Genomic DNA, 18,919 nt, shown 5'->3' on the forward strand with positions numbered 1-18,919 from the left:
CTCTGGGCGGCTTACAGCAAAAATAATGCGAACAATGAACATAGAAAAATTATTTAAAAACGTTATAAAAACATTTTAAAAACATTAAAAGCCCATGCACACCATTCATGGCCGGATCTCGCAAGATTGCAACAGTGAGATCAATGGCCCCAGGCCTGCCAGAAAAGCCAGGTCTTCACCGCTTTCCGGAAGGCCAATAGGGTGGGGGTAGTCCAGATCTCAGGAGGTAACTGGTTCCAGAGAGCTGGGGCAGCCACAGAGAAGGCCCTCCCCCGTGGGCCCGCCAGCCAGCATTGTTTAGCTGACGGGACCCGGAGGAGACCAACTCTGTGGGATCTTACCAGTCGCTTACCGGTCGTTGGGAGCTATGCGGTAGAAGGCAGTCTCAAAGATAGCCTGGCCCTGAGCCATGTAGATTCTTATCTCATGGTCATAGCTACCTTGTTTATTTCAATCATTTTATACACTATGTGCATAATAACAAAAATAGATTTGTTCTGGAGTAATGCGCTAATAAGACTATTACAGCGGGCAGGCACAAACATGACTAGAAGTAAAATCTATAATTAACTTTTTTTAAAAAAAAAATCCAAAACCTTTTTTAAAATACTAGTTTTCATTTGTATTTTATTTTTTAGGCCAGAAGGTATAATGAGCATAAAGGAGAGTTTAAAAAGTAAATGTTTCAACGAATGCTTGGAGCGTTTGGGGCCTGGATTTTAATAGGCTGCTCTTGAAGATGGTGATGACTGTAATATGTTGAAAAATGACAAATATAATTTTCAAAAAAGTGTGGTTTGATATGTAAGAAGAGAGGAAGAAATAGAAGAACAAAGAGGTTGTTGTTGGGTTTGGCTGTTCAGCAGCCCAAGGATTTTTTTTTCACTGCTATATTTCAATTCCCTCTTGCTGTTTCTTTCATGCCCTCTCCTTCTTCTTCCCATCCTCCTTTCCCTCCCGACTTCCAGATAGCTCAATTATTTGTGGGTCACTTGATTCTCTTCAAGCACTGTTCGGCAAACTGAAAACCAAACCATTGAAAAAATAGGGGAAAAAAGTCAAGATTTCCCAGGAATTGTGCCTCCAGCTAATATTACAGTTAGGGAAGTTAGGGCCGTGTTCATCTCTCAGTTTGCAGGAAAAAAATGTTGCAGGTGGTCAGTCAATCAGAAACATGAGGGTGCCAATTAGGTCTGCAACCCTGGTTCTGATCTAGTGATATTTGAGATATTCTCGTATAAAATAGAATAGAATAGAATAGAATAGAATAGAATAGAATAGAACAGAACAGAACAGAACAGAACAGAACAGAACAGAACAGAACAGAACAGAACATAATTCTTTATTGGCCAAGTAAGATTGGACACACAAGGAATCTGTCTTGGTGCATATGCTCTCAGTGTACACAAAAGAAAAGATACATTCGTCAAGAATCATAAGGTACAACACTTAATGATAGTCATAGGGAACAGATAAGCAATCAAATCATATTAGGAAACAGTCAATATAAATCTTAAGGATACCAGCAACAAGGTTACAGTCATACAGTCATAAGTGGAAGGATATGGGTGATAGGAACGATGAGAAGATTAATAGTAATGCAGACTAATCCCATAACCCTAACCTGAGAAGACGGAATGGCTGTGTATATTTGGACCCTCCAGAGACAAAGTTCTTCCAACTTTGGTTCTGGGTGGGGTTGAACTACCCCAGCAGACCTGGTGCACAATCTGGATTTGTGGCTCCTGCTCGATGGAGCAGATGGCAGCCGTGACTAAGAGGATCTTTGCACGCTTTCAGGTGGAGCACCAGTTTTATCCATACCTGGATCAGAAGGCCTTGTTCATAATAACTAATGCCCTTTTATAACCTCAGACTATTGTAAAATGCTGTACGTGGGGCTGCCCCTGAAGATCATTCAGAAACCTCAATTGGTGAAGAATGTGTCTGTGTAGGTAATAAATGATGCCAGATACCTGGCACGTGTAACACTGCTTCTGCGTGAACTGCATTGGTTACTGATCTGTTTCCAATTCAAGGTGCTGGTGGTTACATCTAAAACCTTACATGGCTTGGGACTGGGTGCAGAGCTGGCAGCAGATTCGGACAGTGAGGAGGTTGGGAAGGAATGTGGACCAGTCCTGGAGTCTGGGGAAGGCTCAGAAGAGGGCTCAGTCAGAGGCAGAGAGGGGGCCAAGGCCATCTGGTAGTTCTTTGCTGCCTCTGGAGTCTCTGGAGTCTTACATCAGTGAGGCAGAAGAACAGCGGGAGCCTGTTCCCAGTGTGTGCATGCGCAGAGCTGCCAGAAGACAAGAACAATTAAGAAAACAGGGTTGACTTGGGAGTAAGGCTTGGAGATGATTGGCCCCTCCCGTAAGACATAAAAGAGGAGTGAACGGGACGTGAGCTTTTGCAAGAAGCAATTAGTTCATCTGGTTGGTTAAAGTTTTGGAAAGTTCTGTTTGACTCTGTGCTAAATTTGGCCTTGCCCTGCATTTGGGAATTAATTCTCTGGCAGCATTCCAAGGGAGATAAGGTGGGTCTTTATAAACATTCCCCTGAAAGACTGTTTGAGCAGCCTTTTGAACTGTGAATGGCAATAATTCACAGCTGTATGAATAAAAGAGGTTTGCTGGGACTAAGATTGTGCTGTATACTTTCTAAGGAAGCCTAGGTCAGAATATTACCTTTGGGATCACCTTTTCCCAAGTCTCTCTACCAGTCCAACCAGATCTAGCTGAATAGGCAGGCTGCAGATCCCGTCAGCCAAAGAGTGTTGACTGGTGGGGACTAGAAGATGACTTTTTTTTGGCAGTGGCCCCTGCTCTATGGAACATACTCCCTTCTGATATTAGAATGGTGCCAATCCTCTTAGTCTTTCATAAGGCCCTAAAAACATGGCTATGTTCCCAAGCCAGGGAGGGTCTACAACAACTTGCAGAGCCAACTCTACAGAGTCAACTTGCCACGGCCAACTCACTGCAGCCAACTTGCTATGGCCAACTTGCTGTAGCCAATTCGATGCAAAACAATTCACCACGGGATAAGAGTTACACTAATATTGAAGAAATAGTCAAACAGAATAATTAAAGAAAGGATGGCAAAGGAGGGACAAAATAAAATGTGAATGACAAAAACTAAAATATTTTTTAAATTATTTTAAATAATTAAGTTGAATTCTTGACTTGCCCCACAGCGAGTTGTCCTGCAGCAAATTGACCATGGCAAGTTGCCCTGTGGCGTGTTGGTCGCAATGATTTGGCTATGGCTAGTTGACCATGGCGAGTTGCCCCATTCCAGCCTGGGGCAAGGCGTTTCTTGGCTGTATTGTTTATTACTCAAGTATCCTGGCTGCTATGTACATTTATTTTGGATATTTCTATTGTTTTGTTTTTTTAAAAAAATTGTATTTTGATTGTAATTTTTTTTTTTTTTTTTTTGTAAGCTGCCCAGAGTCATTGACTGAGATGGGTGGCTATAGAAATTGAACAAATGAATAAATAAATAATCCCTTTACTGAATATTAAATAATCCTTGTTTAGCTTCACAAAGAGAAGGCTTAGGGGAGACATGATAGCAGCCTTCTAATCCTTGAAGGGCTGTCACAGGGAAGAGGGAGTCAATTTATTTTCCACAACACCTGAGGGAAGGAGAAGAAGCAGTGGGTAGAAGCTCCTCAGGAGAAGATCCAATCTGGAAATAAGGAGGAGTTTACTGACAGTGAAAACAATTAATCAATGGAACAACTTGCCTCCTGGAGTGGTAGGTGCTCCATCACTGAAGGTTTTCAAGAAAAGATTGGAGAGCTATTTGTCTGGGATGGCATAAGAATCTCTGCCTTGAGCAGGGGTTTGGACTAGAAGATCTCCGAGATCCCTTCCAGCCCTTTGATGCTATATAACTTGAGAATCATCACTGCCATAATGAACAGGGTCTAGGCCAGAGGTCTCCAACCTTGGCAACTTTAAGACTTGTGGACTTCAACTCCCAGAATCCCAACTCCAGGCTGAGGAACTCTGGGAGTTGAAGTCCACAAGTCTTAAAAGTTGCCAAGGTTGGAGACCCCTGGTCTAGGATACCAAGAATGGCTTGAATAATTCTTCTCTTTCATTGATGGGAGAACAGAGCATGCCATTCTTTGGAAACACCACTTTACCTCAGAGGCCAGAGACGTTCTCAGTCAAAGCAGTCATCAGTGGGAAAATACAGCTCCTGACAGTGAACTCTTCAAATTAAGATACACTATAGGTCTTGAACTGGATGGCCCTGCTTTCTCAGCACAATCTTCTGTAAGACGGTCTTGTCATCCCAGAAAAGGGAAACAGAACGAGATGGAAGAATGAGGCCTTTCTTTTCCACAAAGTGATAATTTCGATGTTATTTGGGATGCTACCAGATGAGTCAGAAGGCAACAAAGCTATGTTTGTTGGCCAAATATCCCATGCCAAAGGCCATCATCAGCAAGAAGACGGTTAAAATACTTCTGCCAAGATCCTTACAGAATAAGGCTGAATTACAGAAATGGAAATGATACCTACACAGCAGCTGACAGCTTGGAACATGTTTTTGCCAGACTTCTTGCCTTTGGTTAGTCAAGATTTATAAAATACACGCAATATTGCCACCTGAGAGACCACGTAGGTGAGAGATTATGCAGAACGGTGTAAGAAATGACATGTATTTCAACATCATAATACAATGTATCATTGTAATGTTAACTTGGCAGGAACATCATGAGACAATCACTCCCTATTTTATTAATACATGTATATTCAGCCCGGCAATTATACTTAATTAGATTAACATCTTTTTTTTTTTCCAAGCTGGGGAAATAATGTCATGATATTTTATGTACCGCATTTTCCCCCACAAAGCGTAATTTAAAGAGTAAGCCATGAAATTGCCACCAAGTAAGCGGAACTGATTTATCTTCTTGTGTACACTGATAAATTAATTACAATTTAAAGTATCTACCCACCTAAAGGCAGCTGCTTTTAAGTTCAAACATAAGCACGTTACCGCCTTTTCTTCTGAATGTAGCCAGAAGTCTGTGTTGTTTTGATGCTAAGATGGTGGGTGGTCACACATAAAAAAGCAAGCGTTTTGCCACGCTCACTTATAAATTGTACAAAAAGCTTTATAAAAATGTAACTCGATACTTGCAATCCTGCCCCACTAAACAACACTGAACAAATAGAGACAAAAACAGTTGCACTGTGTTGTCCTCAAGAAGAGAGTCCAAAGAGAAGCACAAAAATACAGAAATACCCCAAAATGCACACTTAATGGTGATTCACTGTGAAAAGAAACCAAATCTTATGATTATCCTATAAACTGAGTCAGATACCGCATTCATATAACCAAAGCCACATAATATACAACCTAATTTAAGTAAATGGTCAAATTTATTCTTCAAATGGAACTGATGAAAATCATAGATATTTAACCTAATTTTTGAAATTCAATAAGCTAAACTAGAATAATAATTACTGATATTATTCCAGGTTCTGTCAATTATAACTACAGGAGATGGATTCCAGTCTAGGTTTAAATAGTGCATATGCCTGTATGGTATCATTCCTCTGGGCATTGCAAAGCTTTCAGCTGTGCTGACCAGTTGCCTAAACCATGCTGGCTACTTAGTGTATTGTAAAATGTTCCTATCTACCTGGATCAGGGGTGACATTCAGCAGGTTCGGTAGCGGAAATTTTGAGTAGTTCGGAGAACCGGCAAATACCATCTCTGGCTGGACCCAGAGTGGGGTGGGAATGGGGATTTTGCAGTATCCTTCTCCCAGGAGGGGAGGGAATGGAGATTTTGCAATATCCTTCCTCTGCCATGCCCACCAGGCCACACCCACAGTACCAGTAGGGAAAAAATTTGGATTTCACCCCTGATCTGGATCGTAACTGGGTGAAATGAATGCTGAATGAAACGGTTTGCATTTTGAAGGGAACTTTTAAAAGAAGCCTGATTTTCTGTTCACTGGGAAAATGAAATGGAACTGGAAAGGTGAAGTACAAATTCTGCAGTAACTAAATAAGCAATTTGTATGTTCTTTTTTAAAAAAAAAGTATTAAAAAACATAAACATATAAAACATTAAAAACCATGTTTTTTTTTAAAAAAATGAAATTCTCTTGAACTTTAATTTTTAGCCCACCTAAAGATGAAGGGTTTGAGACAAAGATATGCTGACCTAGGTCCATTCCATTCGGAACACCACAATATGTACATGTATTCCTTCTTCCTAAATGCAGGTAGTCCTGTATAAATGAACAGTTCATTTAGTGACTGTTCAAAGTTACAACGGTACTGAAAAAAGAAACTTATGACTGTTTTTCACGTGATCAAAATTCGGATGCTTGGCAACTGATTCATATTTGTGACGGTTGCAGTGTCCTGGGGTCATGTGATCACCTTTTGCGACCTTCTGACAAGCAAAGTAAATGGAGAAGCCAGATTCACTTAACAATTGTATTACTAACTTAACAACTGCAGTGATTCACTCAACAACTGTGGCAACAAAGGATGTAAAATGGGGCAAAACTCGCTTAACAACTGTCTTGCTTAGTAACAGAAATTTTGGGCTCACTGGGGTCGTAAATCAGGGATTATTTGTACTAGCCATTTCTATAACAAGTAGAACCTTAATGGGCTCGTAATGTGCAGAAAGATAAACTTACACATATTGACTCAAAATTGACCTGACAAGGATCTATTGGATTAGATAGTTGAAAAAGAAGAGAGGACGTAGAAAGACGAGGTAACGGACTTGCTTAAATCTCAAACAGTTTATATTAAATACCTTGGCAGACGAATCCACTGTGCAGAAATTAGAATGCCTTGGAAATATCAGCATGGAAGCTGAAACCCGAGAACTCTCAGGCTTAAGGGAGAATCTAGATCAGGGGTCTCCAACCTTGGCAACTTTATGACTTGTGGACTTCAACTCCCAAAATTCCTCAGCCAGCATATGCCACAATATATGCTGGCTGAGGAATTCTGGGAGTTGAAGTCCATAAGTCGTAAAGTTTCCAAGGTTGGAGACCCCTGATCTAGAGGTTAAAGAAGTTGAGACCCTCATTGCTACAAGAAGCCAAAAGTAACATGGATGTACTGACAAAGCATTCCTCTGCAAGTTAATAAGAGCTCTTTTTAGGTGCTCAGTGAAATAGGAACTCCCCTGCTATCTTGCCCCTGACCTTCACCAGAAGGAAGCTTATATCCATCCATATGTCAATACAGCATGTAATGCCAGGAGTTCTTGTCTTTTGTAGTATCCCTGATCATCTGGAGATAGCATGTCTGTTTACAAGCCTCCGTAAGTCAGCTCCAATATCTGTATAAATGTTTACAGACTGGGAACGAGGGAAGCGAGTGTGATTTGCATCAAATTCTTCCACGCAATCAAGAAAAATATGAAATAACACAAAAAGTCAGCCATTTAAATAAATAGCTGAAAATCAAAAGGCTTTAGTGGATGATATCGCACTAAAACAGGGATAGTCAAAGATAGTTGGGCTACATTTCAAAGTCAGCCAATCTGATTTATCCCTCCCAGACTAAAGACTACACTGGAATACAATTATGTGCCTGTTTTGCTTTAGTTCTCCACAGCAAAATGCAGAGAAACGGTATCTGAGGGCTAAATGGAATTATTAAATAGATTAAGGGCAGAATTATATTAAGTTAATGGAAATTACAAGCAGATTGATACAGCATAGAGTAAAATGCGCAGAAGCCACAAATGAAAATGAAATTTCAAAAATAAAAAGTAGGTTAAAAGCAGAAAATCAAAATAAATTCTTTTCATTTTGCTGGGACACAAGGGAGGGGTAAATCTGTTATATATGCTTATTTTTCCAATCTAAATCCTGTTTTAAAAAAACAGGAACAGTTTTAAAAATCTGTGTATATTCTATGTATTCTTCTTTTAAAAATGTATTTTGTATGCAGTTTTAGTAATACTGGTATATTCATTTTACAGCTTTCCATTTTGTGCATTTATACCTATGTATACTTTTATATAGGGTTTTTCCTAATACACACATTTTCTATAGTTTTCTAATATATTTATTTTTATCTATATTCTTATTTAACAAACTGAATCATAAAATTCAGTCTGTCTGACTCTCATGACACCCACTTCTACAGTCGGCATTTGTATTTCTTGACGGTTGTACTGGCAATAAACAAAACTCTTATAGCCCATACCTTATCCTATTGTATTTACTCAATTCAAATTTTCCTATCATTCACTATTTTTGCATTTTTCCAGTTTTTGCATTACAATTAGTCATTGTAGTATTGCTTCTTTTCATGTTGTTGCATCTTACATGCCTCCCAGTTTTCATATAAGTCCTCAGTCACCTTTTCCATTGAGTTTATTGTAGGTTGTACTGATTAGAAGCATGATGCATTTCAGACATGGGATACTCTTTATATATTGACTAAAAACATGTCAATTCAAATTCACAAATTAGAATTTTGTATGAAAGGCTTTGAGACAATATAATATTATCACTGTTTCTTCATGCTTTCTTTCTCTCAAACTTTAGTGCATCTTCCTTTTCCTGCTGTCTGTTGTAAGTGTATACATTTGTGGGGGTGCCGCAGGCCTCAGTACTCTCTCTCTGCTCCTTCTTAACATCGACTCGAAACTGCCGAGTGAGATCATCCAACATATGCTGTCTGACCATTAACATGCTGATGATATTCAGCTTTACATCTCCATCCCTGGTGGCCCAAGTGATGCTACAATTGCCGTTTTGTGTCCTCTGGAGGCTGTGGAGGCCTGGATGAGCAACAACAGGTTTTAGCTGAACCCTAAACTCTAGTCCACCTTTAGGCTAACCTTTTTGCCGTCACGTGCCAAAAGTGGGGGGAGCGAAGGGTGCATCTGTGCCCACACCCATAATTCAATGCGCCCTGCCCCCCCTTGCATGAGCACATGACACCCCATGCTCCCCCCGCTTTTGGCACGTGATAGCACGGTGGGCCCAGTAGGCCCATTTTTTTTGCCCTCCCCAGGCTCCAGAGGCTTTCTAGGAGCCTTGGGAGGGCAAAAACGGCCTTTTCCACTCCCCCCGGAGCCCCTACGAAGGCCAGAAATGGCCCATTTCCCAACTTCCGGTGGCACTGGAAGGCCCATTTTTTGGTCTCCCCAGGCTCCAGAGGCTTTCTAGGAGCCTGGGGAGGACAAAAACAGGCTCCCCCCCCCCAGAGGCCGGAAACAGCCCGATTCCTGACTTCTGTTGGGCCCGGAAGGCCTGAAAATCAGCTGGCCGGTGTGCGCATGCGTGCTGGAGCTGAGCTAGGGCAACACACGCATGCCCACAGATATGGCTCCACGTGCCACCTGTGGCACGCGTGCCATAGGTTCACCACCATGACTCTAGTCCCTTGCCATAGGTCTTGGTAAGATGGAGAGGTTGTGGGTATGCAGAACCTCAGGAACTGGAACTTATCTTTAGTTTTGGATGGGGTGGCACTACCCCAGACAGACTCAGTGCACAACTGGGGGGTTCTTCTAGACTCATAGCTCCTGCTCAGAAAACAGGTGGCAGCCATGGCTAGGAAAGCCTTGGCACAACTTTGTGTAGTGTGTGTGAACTACGCCCTTTTCTGAATTGTGAGGCCTTGCAGTCAGTCACTGGTCATCTCCCATGTGGACATGCTTTACATGGGGCTACATTTGAAGAGTTTCAGTAAGCTAAAATTGGTCCAAAATGCAGTGGTCCCTAGGGACCTCCAAAGCAAAGATAGTACCTATATTAATAGGCACCTTGATTGCAATCCCAAAACACCTAGAACATCACCTGTACACCACTGGCATTGACAAAAGGCATATAATACCATTGTTACATATGCCGCACTGACTGCTGATCTGATTCTGGATGCAATTCAAGGTATTGGTGATGATCTTTAAAGCCCTGTATGGTCTAAGTCCAGGATATCCATGGAACCATCTTTCCCGAGTGAAATTGGCCCACCCACATGTGCTGGCAGAAAGCACTGCGGATCCCATCAGCCAAGGAATTTCAGCTGACGAGATCCAGGAGAAGAGCCTTTTCTGCAGCAGCGTCTCCCCTTTGGAATATCTTGCTGCAGGAGGTAAGATCCACCCACTCTCTTTTAGCTTTTAGAAAACAACTTAAAACCTGGATATGCCAGCTGGCACGGGGTTGGCCGTTGGCTCCAGTTTTAATTTTTTGTCATTTTAATCTGTTTTTATACTTATGATTGTCTGGATATTTGTATATTTTATCACTCTGGAATCTGCTCAGAGTTATCTCAAACCACTAAATGGGTGGCAAATAAATGTAATAATAACAAAACCAGAATTGAGAAGACAACAACAGACAGGAAATGCTGCCTCTGCAAAGAAGCTGAAGAGTGAAAGGTAGTGAATTACCTTTTTAGCTGCTTCAAGAAGATCACGCAGACTGACTATAAACAATGGCATCACAAAGTAGCAACAATGGTGCACCGGAAGATCTGTAAGTAATATCATTTGCCTGCGAACAAGAACTGGTGGGACCATAAAATAGAGAAAGTAATAGAAAATGAAAAAGCTAAAGTGGTCTGGAACTTTAGAATTCAAACGAACAGGCACCTGCCATTTAAGACCCGAGACTTATCAACTGTATATTGGACGTAGCAGTACTGAAAACAGCAGTACAAAAGAGAAAGAACTGAAGAAGATAACAAAATGCAAAGGCCTGCAAATAGAAATGGAATAATTGTGGCAAAGGAAAGCAAAGATAGTACCTATATTAATAGGCACCTTGATTGCAATCCCAAAACACCCACCGTGTTTCCCCAAAAATAAGACCCTGTCATATATTTTTTTGAACCCTGAAATAAGCGCTTAGCCTTATTTCCATGCGCTTATTATGGGCTTATTGGGCTTATTATCAGGGGATGTCTTATTTGGGTGGGGGGGAAACAAGGTAGAATACCACCTGTACGCCACTGGCATTGACAAAATCACCAACAGTCAATTGCAAAAGGCGGCTTTACTTGGAACAGCTTACATCCTGCGACGATACCATCAAAGATCAACATTTGCCTATCCAAGATCTTTGGCAAGGACTCGATAGGTGGCTAAAAATGTCAAATCCAGTCTGAATATCTGGCTGACCGTGCAATGAACCATAATAATCAGGATATAACACTGATGTTCACTAAATAGTCAATAATTTCAAGCAAATAGGATATTGTTATTTATTGGGCTACGCTGAGCAGAGATTAAGCTGACCTCTTTTCGAGTTCACATTGAATACATACTTATATTCCATTTCTGTTTTTAAAATTTCAAGTTCTCGATTTATGTTTCCCACATTCCACATTGCAAATACACATACAAAAACTCTTTCAATATTGATACCATGTAATTCCTTGTGGCTTGGTGAGAGCACATCATTACTTCCCTGATCTACTCAAAGGTTCTACACTCTTTCTAAGAGTACTGTGAAAACTGAGATTTCATCATCTGGCACCACAATTTGCCTAATACTTCAATCATATCTACAAAACTTTCTTGACAGATATACAGAAATAGGCTGCCCCTGCCTTCTTCTAAAAGGATTTGTTCCCTCATACCCACAAAGCCACATTTGGTCTCAATCTCACATCTTACATCCTAAAAGTATATTTTTATAATAATTTTTATTAAAGTTTAAAGATGCAAAGATAAAAAACCTGCTACAAACTAAATATATATTTATATATACAGTAAATATATAAGAAAAAAATTAATCATGCAACTGATTCATATTTATGACGGTTGCAATATCCCAGGGTCATGTGATCACCATTTGCGACCTTCTGACAAGCAAAGTCAATGGGGAAACCAGATTCACTTAACAATCATGTTACTAACTTAACAACTGCTGTGATTCACTCAACAACTGTGGCAACAAAGGATGTAAAATGGGGCAAAACTCGCTTAACAACTGTCTTGCTTAGCAACAGAAATTTTGGGCTCACTGGGGTTGTAAATCAAGGATTATTTGTACTAGCCATTTCTATAACAAGTAGAACCCTAATGGGCTCTTAATGTGCAGAAAGATAAACTTACAAACTGAACATATTGACTCAAAATTGACCTGACAAGGATCTATTAGATTAGATAGTTGAAAAAGAAGAGGGGAAGTAGAAAGACGAGGTAACTGACTTGCTTAAATCTCGAACAGTTTATATTAAATACCTTGGCAATTTATTCTTATCCCTTCTAGAAGGCAAAGTACCATTTTTCTGAGGGAATGTACAAGACTCCCACAGGCCCAAAATAAACACTAAACACTATTCGAATTAACGAGAAAGGAACTTGGTATTTCCTCACTCCAAACAGTTTAGTGAATGCTTTTGAGGTTTGGCTGAGCTGTGTGGCAAAAGAGCCGTGATTCTTTTCATTTTTTTGCACAACGTTGTGAGACTGGCTCAAGGCATCAAGTGTATCAGGATATGGGAATCATTTGGGGTTTCCATCTTCTTCCGAGCATCCTTCAACATCCTTCCTGCTCGCTTGACAGAACCACACAGGCATGCACAAGCCACAAGGCATTTAGCTTTTAAATAGGTTGTGTTTTCCTAGTAGTGGTGCTAAAATGCCACAATCCATGCAGTTAGGGATGCATGCCAGGAGGAAGAGAGGGAAAGGAAACCCATTGGGCCTTGTTGTGTGTGTGAAGTTTTCCTTTTATGATTCTTCCTGGCTAGGAGTCTTATTTTCCATTAGAAAAGGAGTTGTGTTATATTGTGTTTTTTAGAACTTGACCCAATGCAAGAACAAACTCAGTATCCAGATATCTCCAAGAAGTTAATTGAGGATACTTTTGATAAACTTACACTTTTGATAAAAGGCTGTACTCTGCAAATCTATGCACTAGAAGGGGTTGGCTGGGGGCAACAGGGTCTATATACCCTCCAAACATATCTTTGCACAACTTCCAGATCTAACATGTTGTCATGATAGCTTGTTATTTGAACCCCTTTGGGCTCTGGACTAATTCATCTGAACCTGAACTAAAATTGGTGCTTGTGGGTAGACTAGTTCTTTTTAATTGGCTTTGTTGTTGCTTCAATACACAGACCAGCTCCTGAAAGTAAGCAAAACCTTGCTTAGTGTCTGCAAGCAAGCTTTGGTATGAATCTGGCATTAACTCTTGTAGTTAGTTTTTACCAGGATCACAATCCTTGTAAAAAAACCTCCAGGCTTTGATCTTCCCTGCTGACACAAGCAACCAAAACCTTACTTCATCTTCCTTTCAGACTCTAATTATTTTACCATTTCTCCCACAAACCTGAGTCCATTATTGGAAATACTAAATGAAAGATGCATCTTTCTCTGTATATAATTAGACTTAATGGTATATATCAGGGGTCCCCAACCCCCGGCCCGGCCCATTCGGAACCAGACCGCGGAAGCGGTGGATGAGTGTTGCTTGCACACACGGCTCCATTTGCATGAACGACAGAGACATGTGCTTGTGTGCGAAGCTCCATTTATGTAAGTGGCAAGAGCACATGCCTGATGCTTGTGCAAATGGAGATGCATGCGCAAGCACACCCCTGCTGCTTGTGCGAGACCATCTCCCCGCCGCCACTGCTGCTATCGGCAGTTCACAAAGCCAGAAAGGTTGGGGACCACTGGTATATATGACAATAGGTGCAAAGTACACAGTTCCCACTAGAGCCAGCATTTTAAGTTTGCCTTAAAGTGACATAAGCGTCCATTGTGTGTGTGTGTAAATATATAATGTGCTTCATGATGTAACCTCCATTAAATAATTCTGTACATCATCACATCACAACATAAAAGACATATCAAATGCACTTTTCATCATTTGAGGTCATCAGGTTAGAGACATCAGATCAACGGAGTGAATTATGTCTTCTTCTATTCCTCCCAATTCTCAAGGACATGAATACAAAAAAAATATTCTGTCACAAAGGTTATTATTTATTAGCATATTTCTCTGGAAATATTTTGTCAGAAAGGTGTATCCTGTGATTAGATTATAAAGATTGTCCAGCCTTTATGGTTGGGCTAACAGTTCCTCAGCTAATTAGATAATGTACATCCAGATGTACATCTTGTGCTAAGCCAAAGCATTTTGGCTAAATGGGAAGGGCAAGTTAAATATACAGTCCTCTTAAGTGTCTTATTAATTAATTGCAAAACAGTTCACAAGGGCCTTGAATTATTCAAATCATGTTTTCCCAAAGGCCATTGCGGTGTCTTCTCCTGAAATCAAAGAGAGAAGTCCCTGTTCCAATTCATTATTAGCTAAGATAGATGAAGCTGTCCATTACGGATCACTTTCAATTAAGCCTAAACATCTTTCTTAACAATAAAGATATTCTTTAGGTCAGAAGATCATTAAGAAAAATAAACTACAGGAAAAAGAACCCAAAGAAATAGAGATGAGATTCAGTTCAAAGGGTAATAAAATGTCAAGTTTTATACAGGGTTATGGATGAGCAAAACCATGAAATCTGGATCTGTTGCTTCAAAAAACTTCAACAATGTTTGCTTCTTAAGCTGCTTTTTAAAAGCCAGGTTAAATTCATATTCATATTGTATTTTTATAACAGAGATGTTATTCATGATTAATGTCAGAATTATTTTTAATTTATTGTATGTCTATTGCTGGTCAATGACCGTAATAAAGTTTTATTCTATCCATATTCATCTGAAGTTTGGAATTAGACATTAGATAAAATAATTTCACAATTTATTATTACAAATATAAGTGAAATTATATTTATACAAATATAAGTGAAATACAGTCATTTGGATAAAGTTGTTATTTATAAAAAACACAAAAGATACTGGGATTTATAAACAAAATGATAACAGCCATTGCAAACAATCCTTCTTCTTTCTTTAACCTAGTATCTCAATGGGCACTGGAGTTTCCATTTCTCAATACTTCCTGGGAATAATTGTACCCTATTATATTATTTCACTCTTGATTCCAGAAAACACTCCACTTTTTGAGAAAGCAATTGCAAGGATAATTTTTTCCAGTTGTTCTAGTTAAATAAACAGTTGATTAAAACACAAATGAATGAATGAATGAATGAATGAATGAATGAATGAATATGTGTGTGTGTGTGTGTGTGTGTGTGTGTGTGTGTAATGAATGAACGAGCGTGTGTGTGTGTGCACAACATTATTGTATTTTTCATGGTTCCTCCCTTGATCCAGTAACTTCCCATCTTTTAACTCAATTTCATTGAGGGCCGCATCAGGGTTGTGTTTGACTTTGGGGGGGGCATGGGTAGGCGTGGCCAGAGTGGGCATGGCCAGCTCGACATCACTCGTGTTGGGGGCACCTATGGTGGCCTGAGCGCTCTGCCAGCAAAAACAGGCTTGCGAGCTCCATTTTCTGCTGCGACAACCTCCTGCAACCCTCTGCCAGCGAAAATGGTGCGGCCCTCGCGAGTTCTGTTTTTGCTTGCAGAGGCACCGCAGGGGTCCTTCACTGTTTCCAGGGCGACCCCACGGGCCAGTTTTAAGCACTCCATGGGCCTTGAGTGCGACACCTCTGTTTTAACCCATCGTCACTAATTTTCCTTGGAGGAAAGAAACAAATGCTTGAGTTCTAGATCAGAGTTTTTGTTCCAGTTTGTGGCCCATGAATCAGTATAGTCTACAATTTTGCCCTAATGTACTAATGTGATATCAGTATTTCTCTAGATTTCTTGCACTGAAATGATAAAACTAAGGGTTATTGGGGAATGGACATAGGTCTTTATTATATGCCAAAGTTAGGACTCTGCATGTTTCAAAAATAATTAGAAAAGTTGGTCTAATTTGTTTGCAACGATTAACACCTCTCAGCTATTCATTAAGAAGGCTCTGCTTTTTCAGCCTCCGAGTGAGTTTAAAAACTTATGACATTTAATATGAAGTTACTTTTTTACAACCTGACATGGAAGGCTGGAAAAAATCAGATCCAATTCATTATCGAAATGTGCACAGCCCTATTATCTATTAAACTAGGATTTCCTGAAGCGAAGGAGCCTATAAAACTTTGTTATGGTAAGCAATCTCCAAAGCAATGAAAAAGTTCTTTCATCTCTTCACCTGGTGTAAAGGTATGCTTGCTTCTCTCATGTAGCCAAATGTTTCCATCCCGATTTTTAGGAAATTACTACACAAATAAATAAGTTTTATCTGGTATTTGGAAATGGGTGCTATAAATTCTGAGGAACCCCTTCACTGGTGATATCAGAGCTACATGAGACTCTAATACATAGTAAGGTTGTAGAAGTAACAGGGCCAGAGGTGGTATTTAACCGGTTCATACCGATTCGGGTGAACCAGTAGCGGTGACTGTGGCCACGTGGGCCTGCCCCTCTGCCCCGACATAATGCCATCCTATTTAGCCACATTTTCGAGGCCAGGCACATGCGCAGAAGGCGCACGCGCGAACAAAGCACATGCACAGGTCAGGTGAATGCATTGGAGTCGCGCGTGCATGTAAAGCGAGCGTGTGCGTGGGGCAAACCGGTGGTAAGAATTTGTGAAACCGCCGCTGAACAGGGCCTTCCTAAAGCTGTAGACATTTCCATAATGCATTTGTTCCAAATACTGTACTAATGAGAAAGAGGATGGGCAAAACTCCAGTTTTTAAAAACATTCTGGCTTAATGGAGGCTCTTGTCAGTTTTCTCCAAAGATATCTGTCTTTAAGTGTTATTCTTCATGAATTGGTAGAAAAGTATGAGGGCACAGTATACTGCACTGTCTTCACTACTGATTCCTATTTTGCCAAAAGAAGGAAGGCAGTGTTGGTCTGATACTGGACAAATTAACAAAGAAACTGGCTTTATTTATCGTCCTGAGGACATCACCTGCTGGAAGGAGAAGCCAATACCAGTCACTGTTCTTAATGTTTCATGAGCAGGGATAGGTGTATGTAGGCAAGTGCTTAGAAAGGTTATTGTATTCACCTGACAAACTGCCCAAAAAGCAGCTCATAGGTAAGGACTATCAGTTAGGTTATTTCTGAAGAAGTGCTAAAGCCGTGTCCCGAAATAGCCCACAGAAAGGTCCCGGAGATGATGGAAGGATGGAACAGAGAGATTGTTCTGTCCTCAACTAATGTCAAGGAAATGGCAGCAAGTAGGAAAAATGGCACAGGAGTGGGGCAAAATTAGGCTCCTCCCACTCTTTGTCAGAAGCAGTGGCAGAATATGATTCTGATTTTTTTAAAAATTTGGATCTTTAAAAAGAATACTGGTATCATGCTGCATGGAAGGTTAGTGATTCAACTAACCTTCCATGCAGCACGATACTAGTATTCTTTTTAAAGACCCAACTTTTAAAAAATGGTTTATCATTCTTTTAGTAGCAACAATTGTGCCAAAAGAAAAGGAACCATGCTACTTTAACACTGGGATAGTTTTAATATCGCTTTAGGCTGCTTTAGGCTGGGGATGAGATGAAGGCAATGTCATGAGGAGGCCAAGTCATAATGGTCCCAGGGATCATGGCACAAATATCATGGGCATGACTATCATCTCAGTGGAGCTACATAAACAAAACATTACAGAGCTGAGAAAAAAATTGGAAATATAAGTAACCTAATAAAGGGTAAAGAAATTTGAAAGTTATCACTTTAAATGATCATCAGATCCATGATAGAAATAAAAATATAACTGATTCTGGAAGTAGCACCAATATTTTAAAGACTAGAAAAATAAGTGGGAGGGCAGAACTGAATAAACTATGGATAACCAGTTTATCTGGGTAGTCTTTGTTTAGTGACAATTGTAACCAGCAATTCAGTTGTTAAGTGAAGCAACTGCTAAGTGAACCATAATTGTTTATGATCAGCTTTTCTTTGCTTTACAAAGCAAAAGTCATAAATGTGAAGATTGGCAAAAAATTACTTTTTCATCACAATTGTAACTGAAAGTCATCGTTAAATGAGGAAGTCACTAAAGAGGGACTACTGTGTAAACTGAAAGAAGGAGAAACCAACAAAACAATGCATTCCTTACCTGGCACAAGCCGCTAATGCACATGTCTAGTGACTCAGTATAACATCGTGTTCCATCCAGGACTTTAGGTGCCAGTTCCACAATAAGGTTTGTCTCCTTTGCCTGGCATCTCAATGAACACGGGTTGTCAGGATCATTAGGGATAGGAAGCCATTCATAAAACTGTCCCTGGTACTTGACATCGTTGTGTGCTGAACATTGCTGGGTACGAAAATCACCTGCTTCTGGAGGGCAATCCTAAAAACAAACAGAAAAAAGTCAAAAGTCTACTTAAGTCTATTCTATATAATGTCCTTTGATACGGGTTGGAAGCAACAATAGCTTTAAGAAAATTGAACCTTGAGAAATGCATTGATTCCCTTGTGACCAGTGCCTGTCCTTCTAGTAACTAGTTAATAAACCAGCCTGCAGAGAAAGAAACAATGAAAAAAAAACCCCTTGTAAAACCTGTTCACCAGTGGCAAACAATGGTACTCCTATCTTTGTCTAAAGCAGTGTTTCTCAACCTTGGAAGCTTGAAGATGGCTGGCTGGGGGATTCTGGGAGTTGAAGTCCACCCATCTTTAAGCTACCAAGACTGAGAAACACTGATCTAAAGGGACACAGAATCATCAAAGTGTTTCACGGCACTTTCACTAGACATTCATGTGTAATAGTATAATTTTAAGCATGACTAGTGAGAAGAAAATTGCACAGAATTTGTTGAGTTCCTCTAAGACAGGGATCCACAAACTTGGCAGCTTTAAAACTTGTGGACTTCAATTCCCAGAATTCTCCAGCCAGCTATGCTTAAAGCTGCCAAGTTTGAAGACCCCTGCTCTAAGAAAATAGGCAGAGGGTTGCAGTCTATTTATCACCGAGAAACAACTAGAAGTGAATAGCAAGAGAGCAACACT

At 40.2% G+C, this 18,919-nt stretch overlaps 1 protein-coding gene across 1 annotated transcript in view; it reads right to left on the reverse strand.

Annotated features, from left to right (window-relative positions):
- ADAMTSL1 (ADAMTS like 1) overlaps positions 1-18,919 on the reverse strand; it is a 508,728-nt gene that overhangs the window by 177,069 nt on the left and 312,740 nt on the right. The window contains exon 5 of the mRNA XM_070938587.1: positions 18,024-18,260. Coding sequence (XP_070794688.1) covers positions 18,024-18,260 — 237 coding nt within the window. The remainder of the gene's footprint in view (positions 1-18,023; positions 18,261-18,919) is intronic.

Source organism: Pituophis catenifer, unplaced genomic scaffold, assembly GCF_029215685.1.
Source record: "Pituophis catenifer annectens isolate HBS135680 unplaced genomic scaffold, rPitCat1.0.hap2 SCAF_2, whole genome shotgun sequence".
NCBI lineage: Eukaryota > Metazoa > Chordata > Lepidosauria > Squamata > Colubridae > Pituophis > Pituophis catenifer.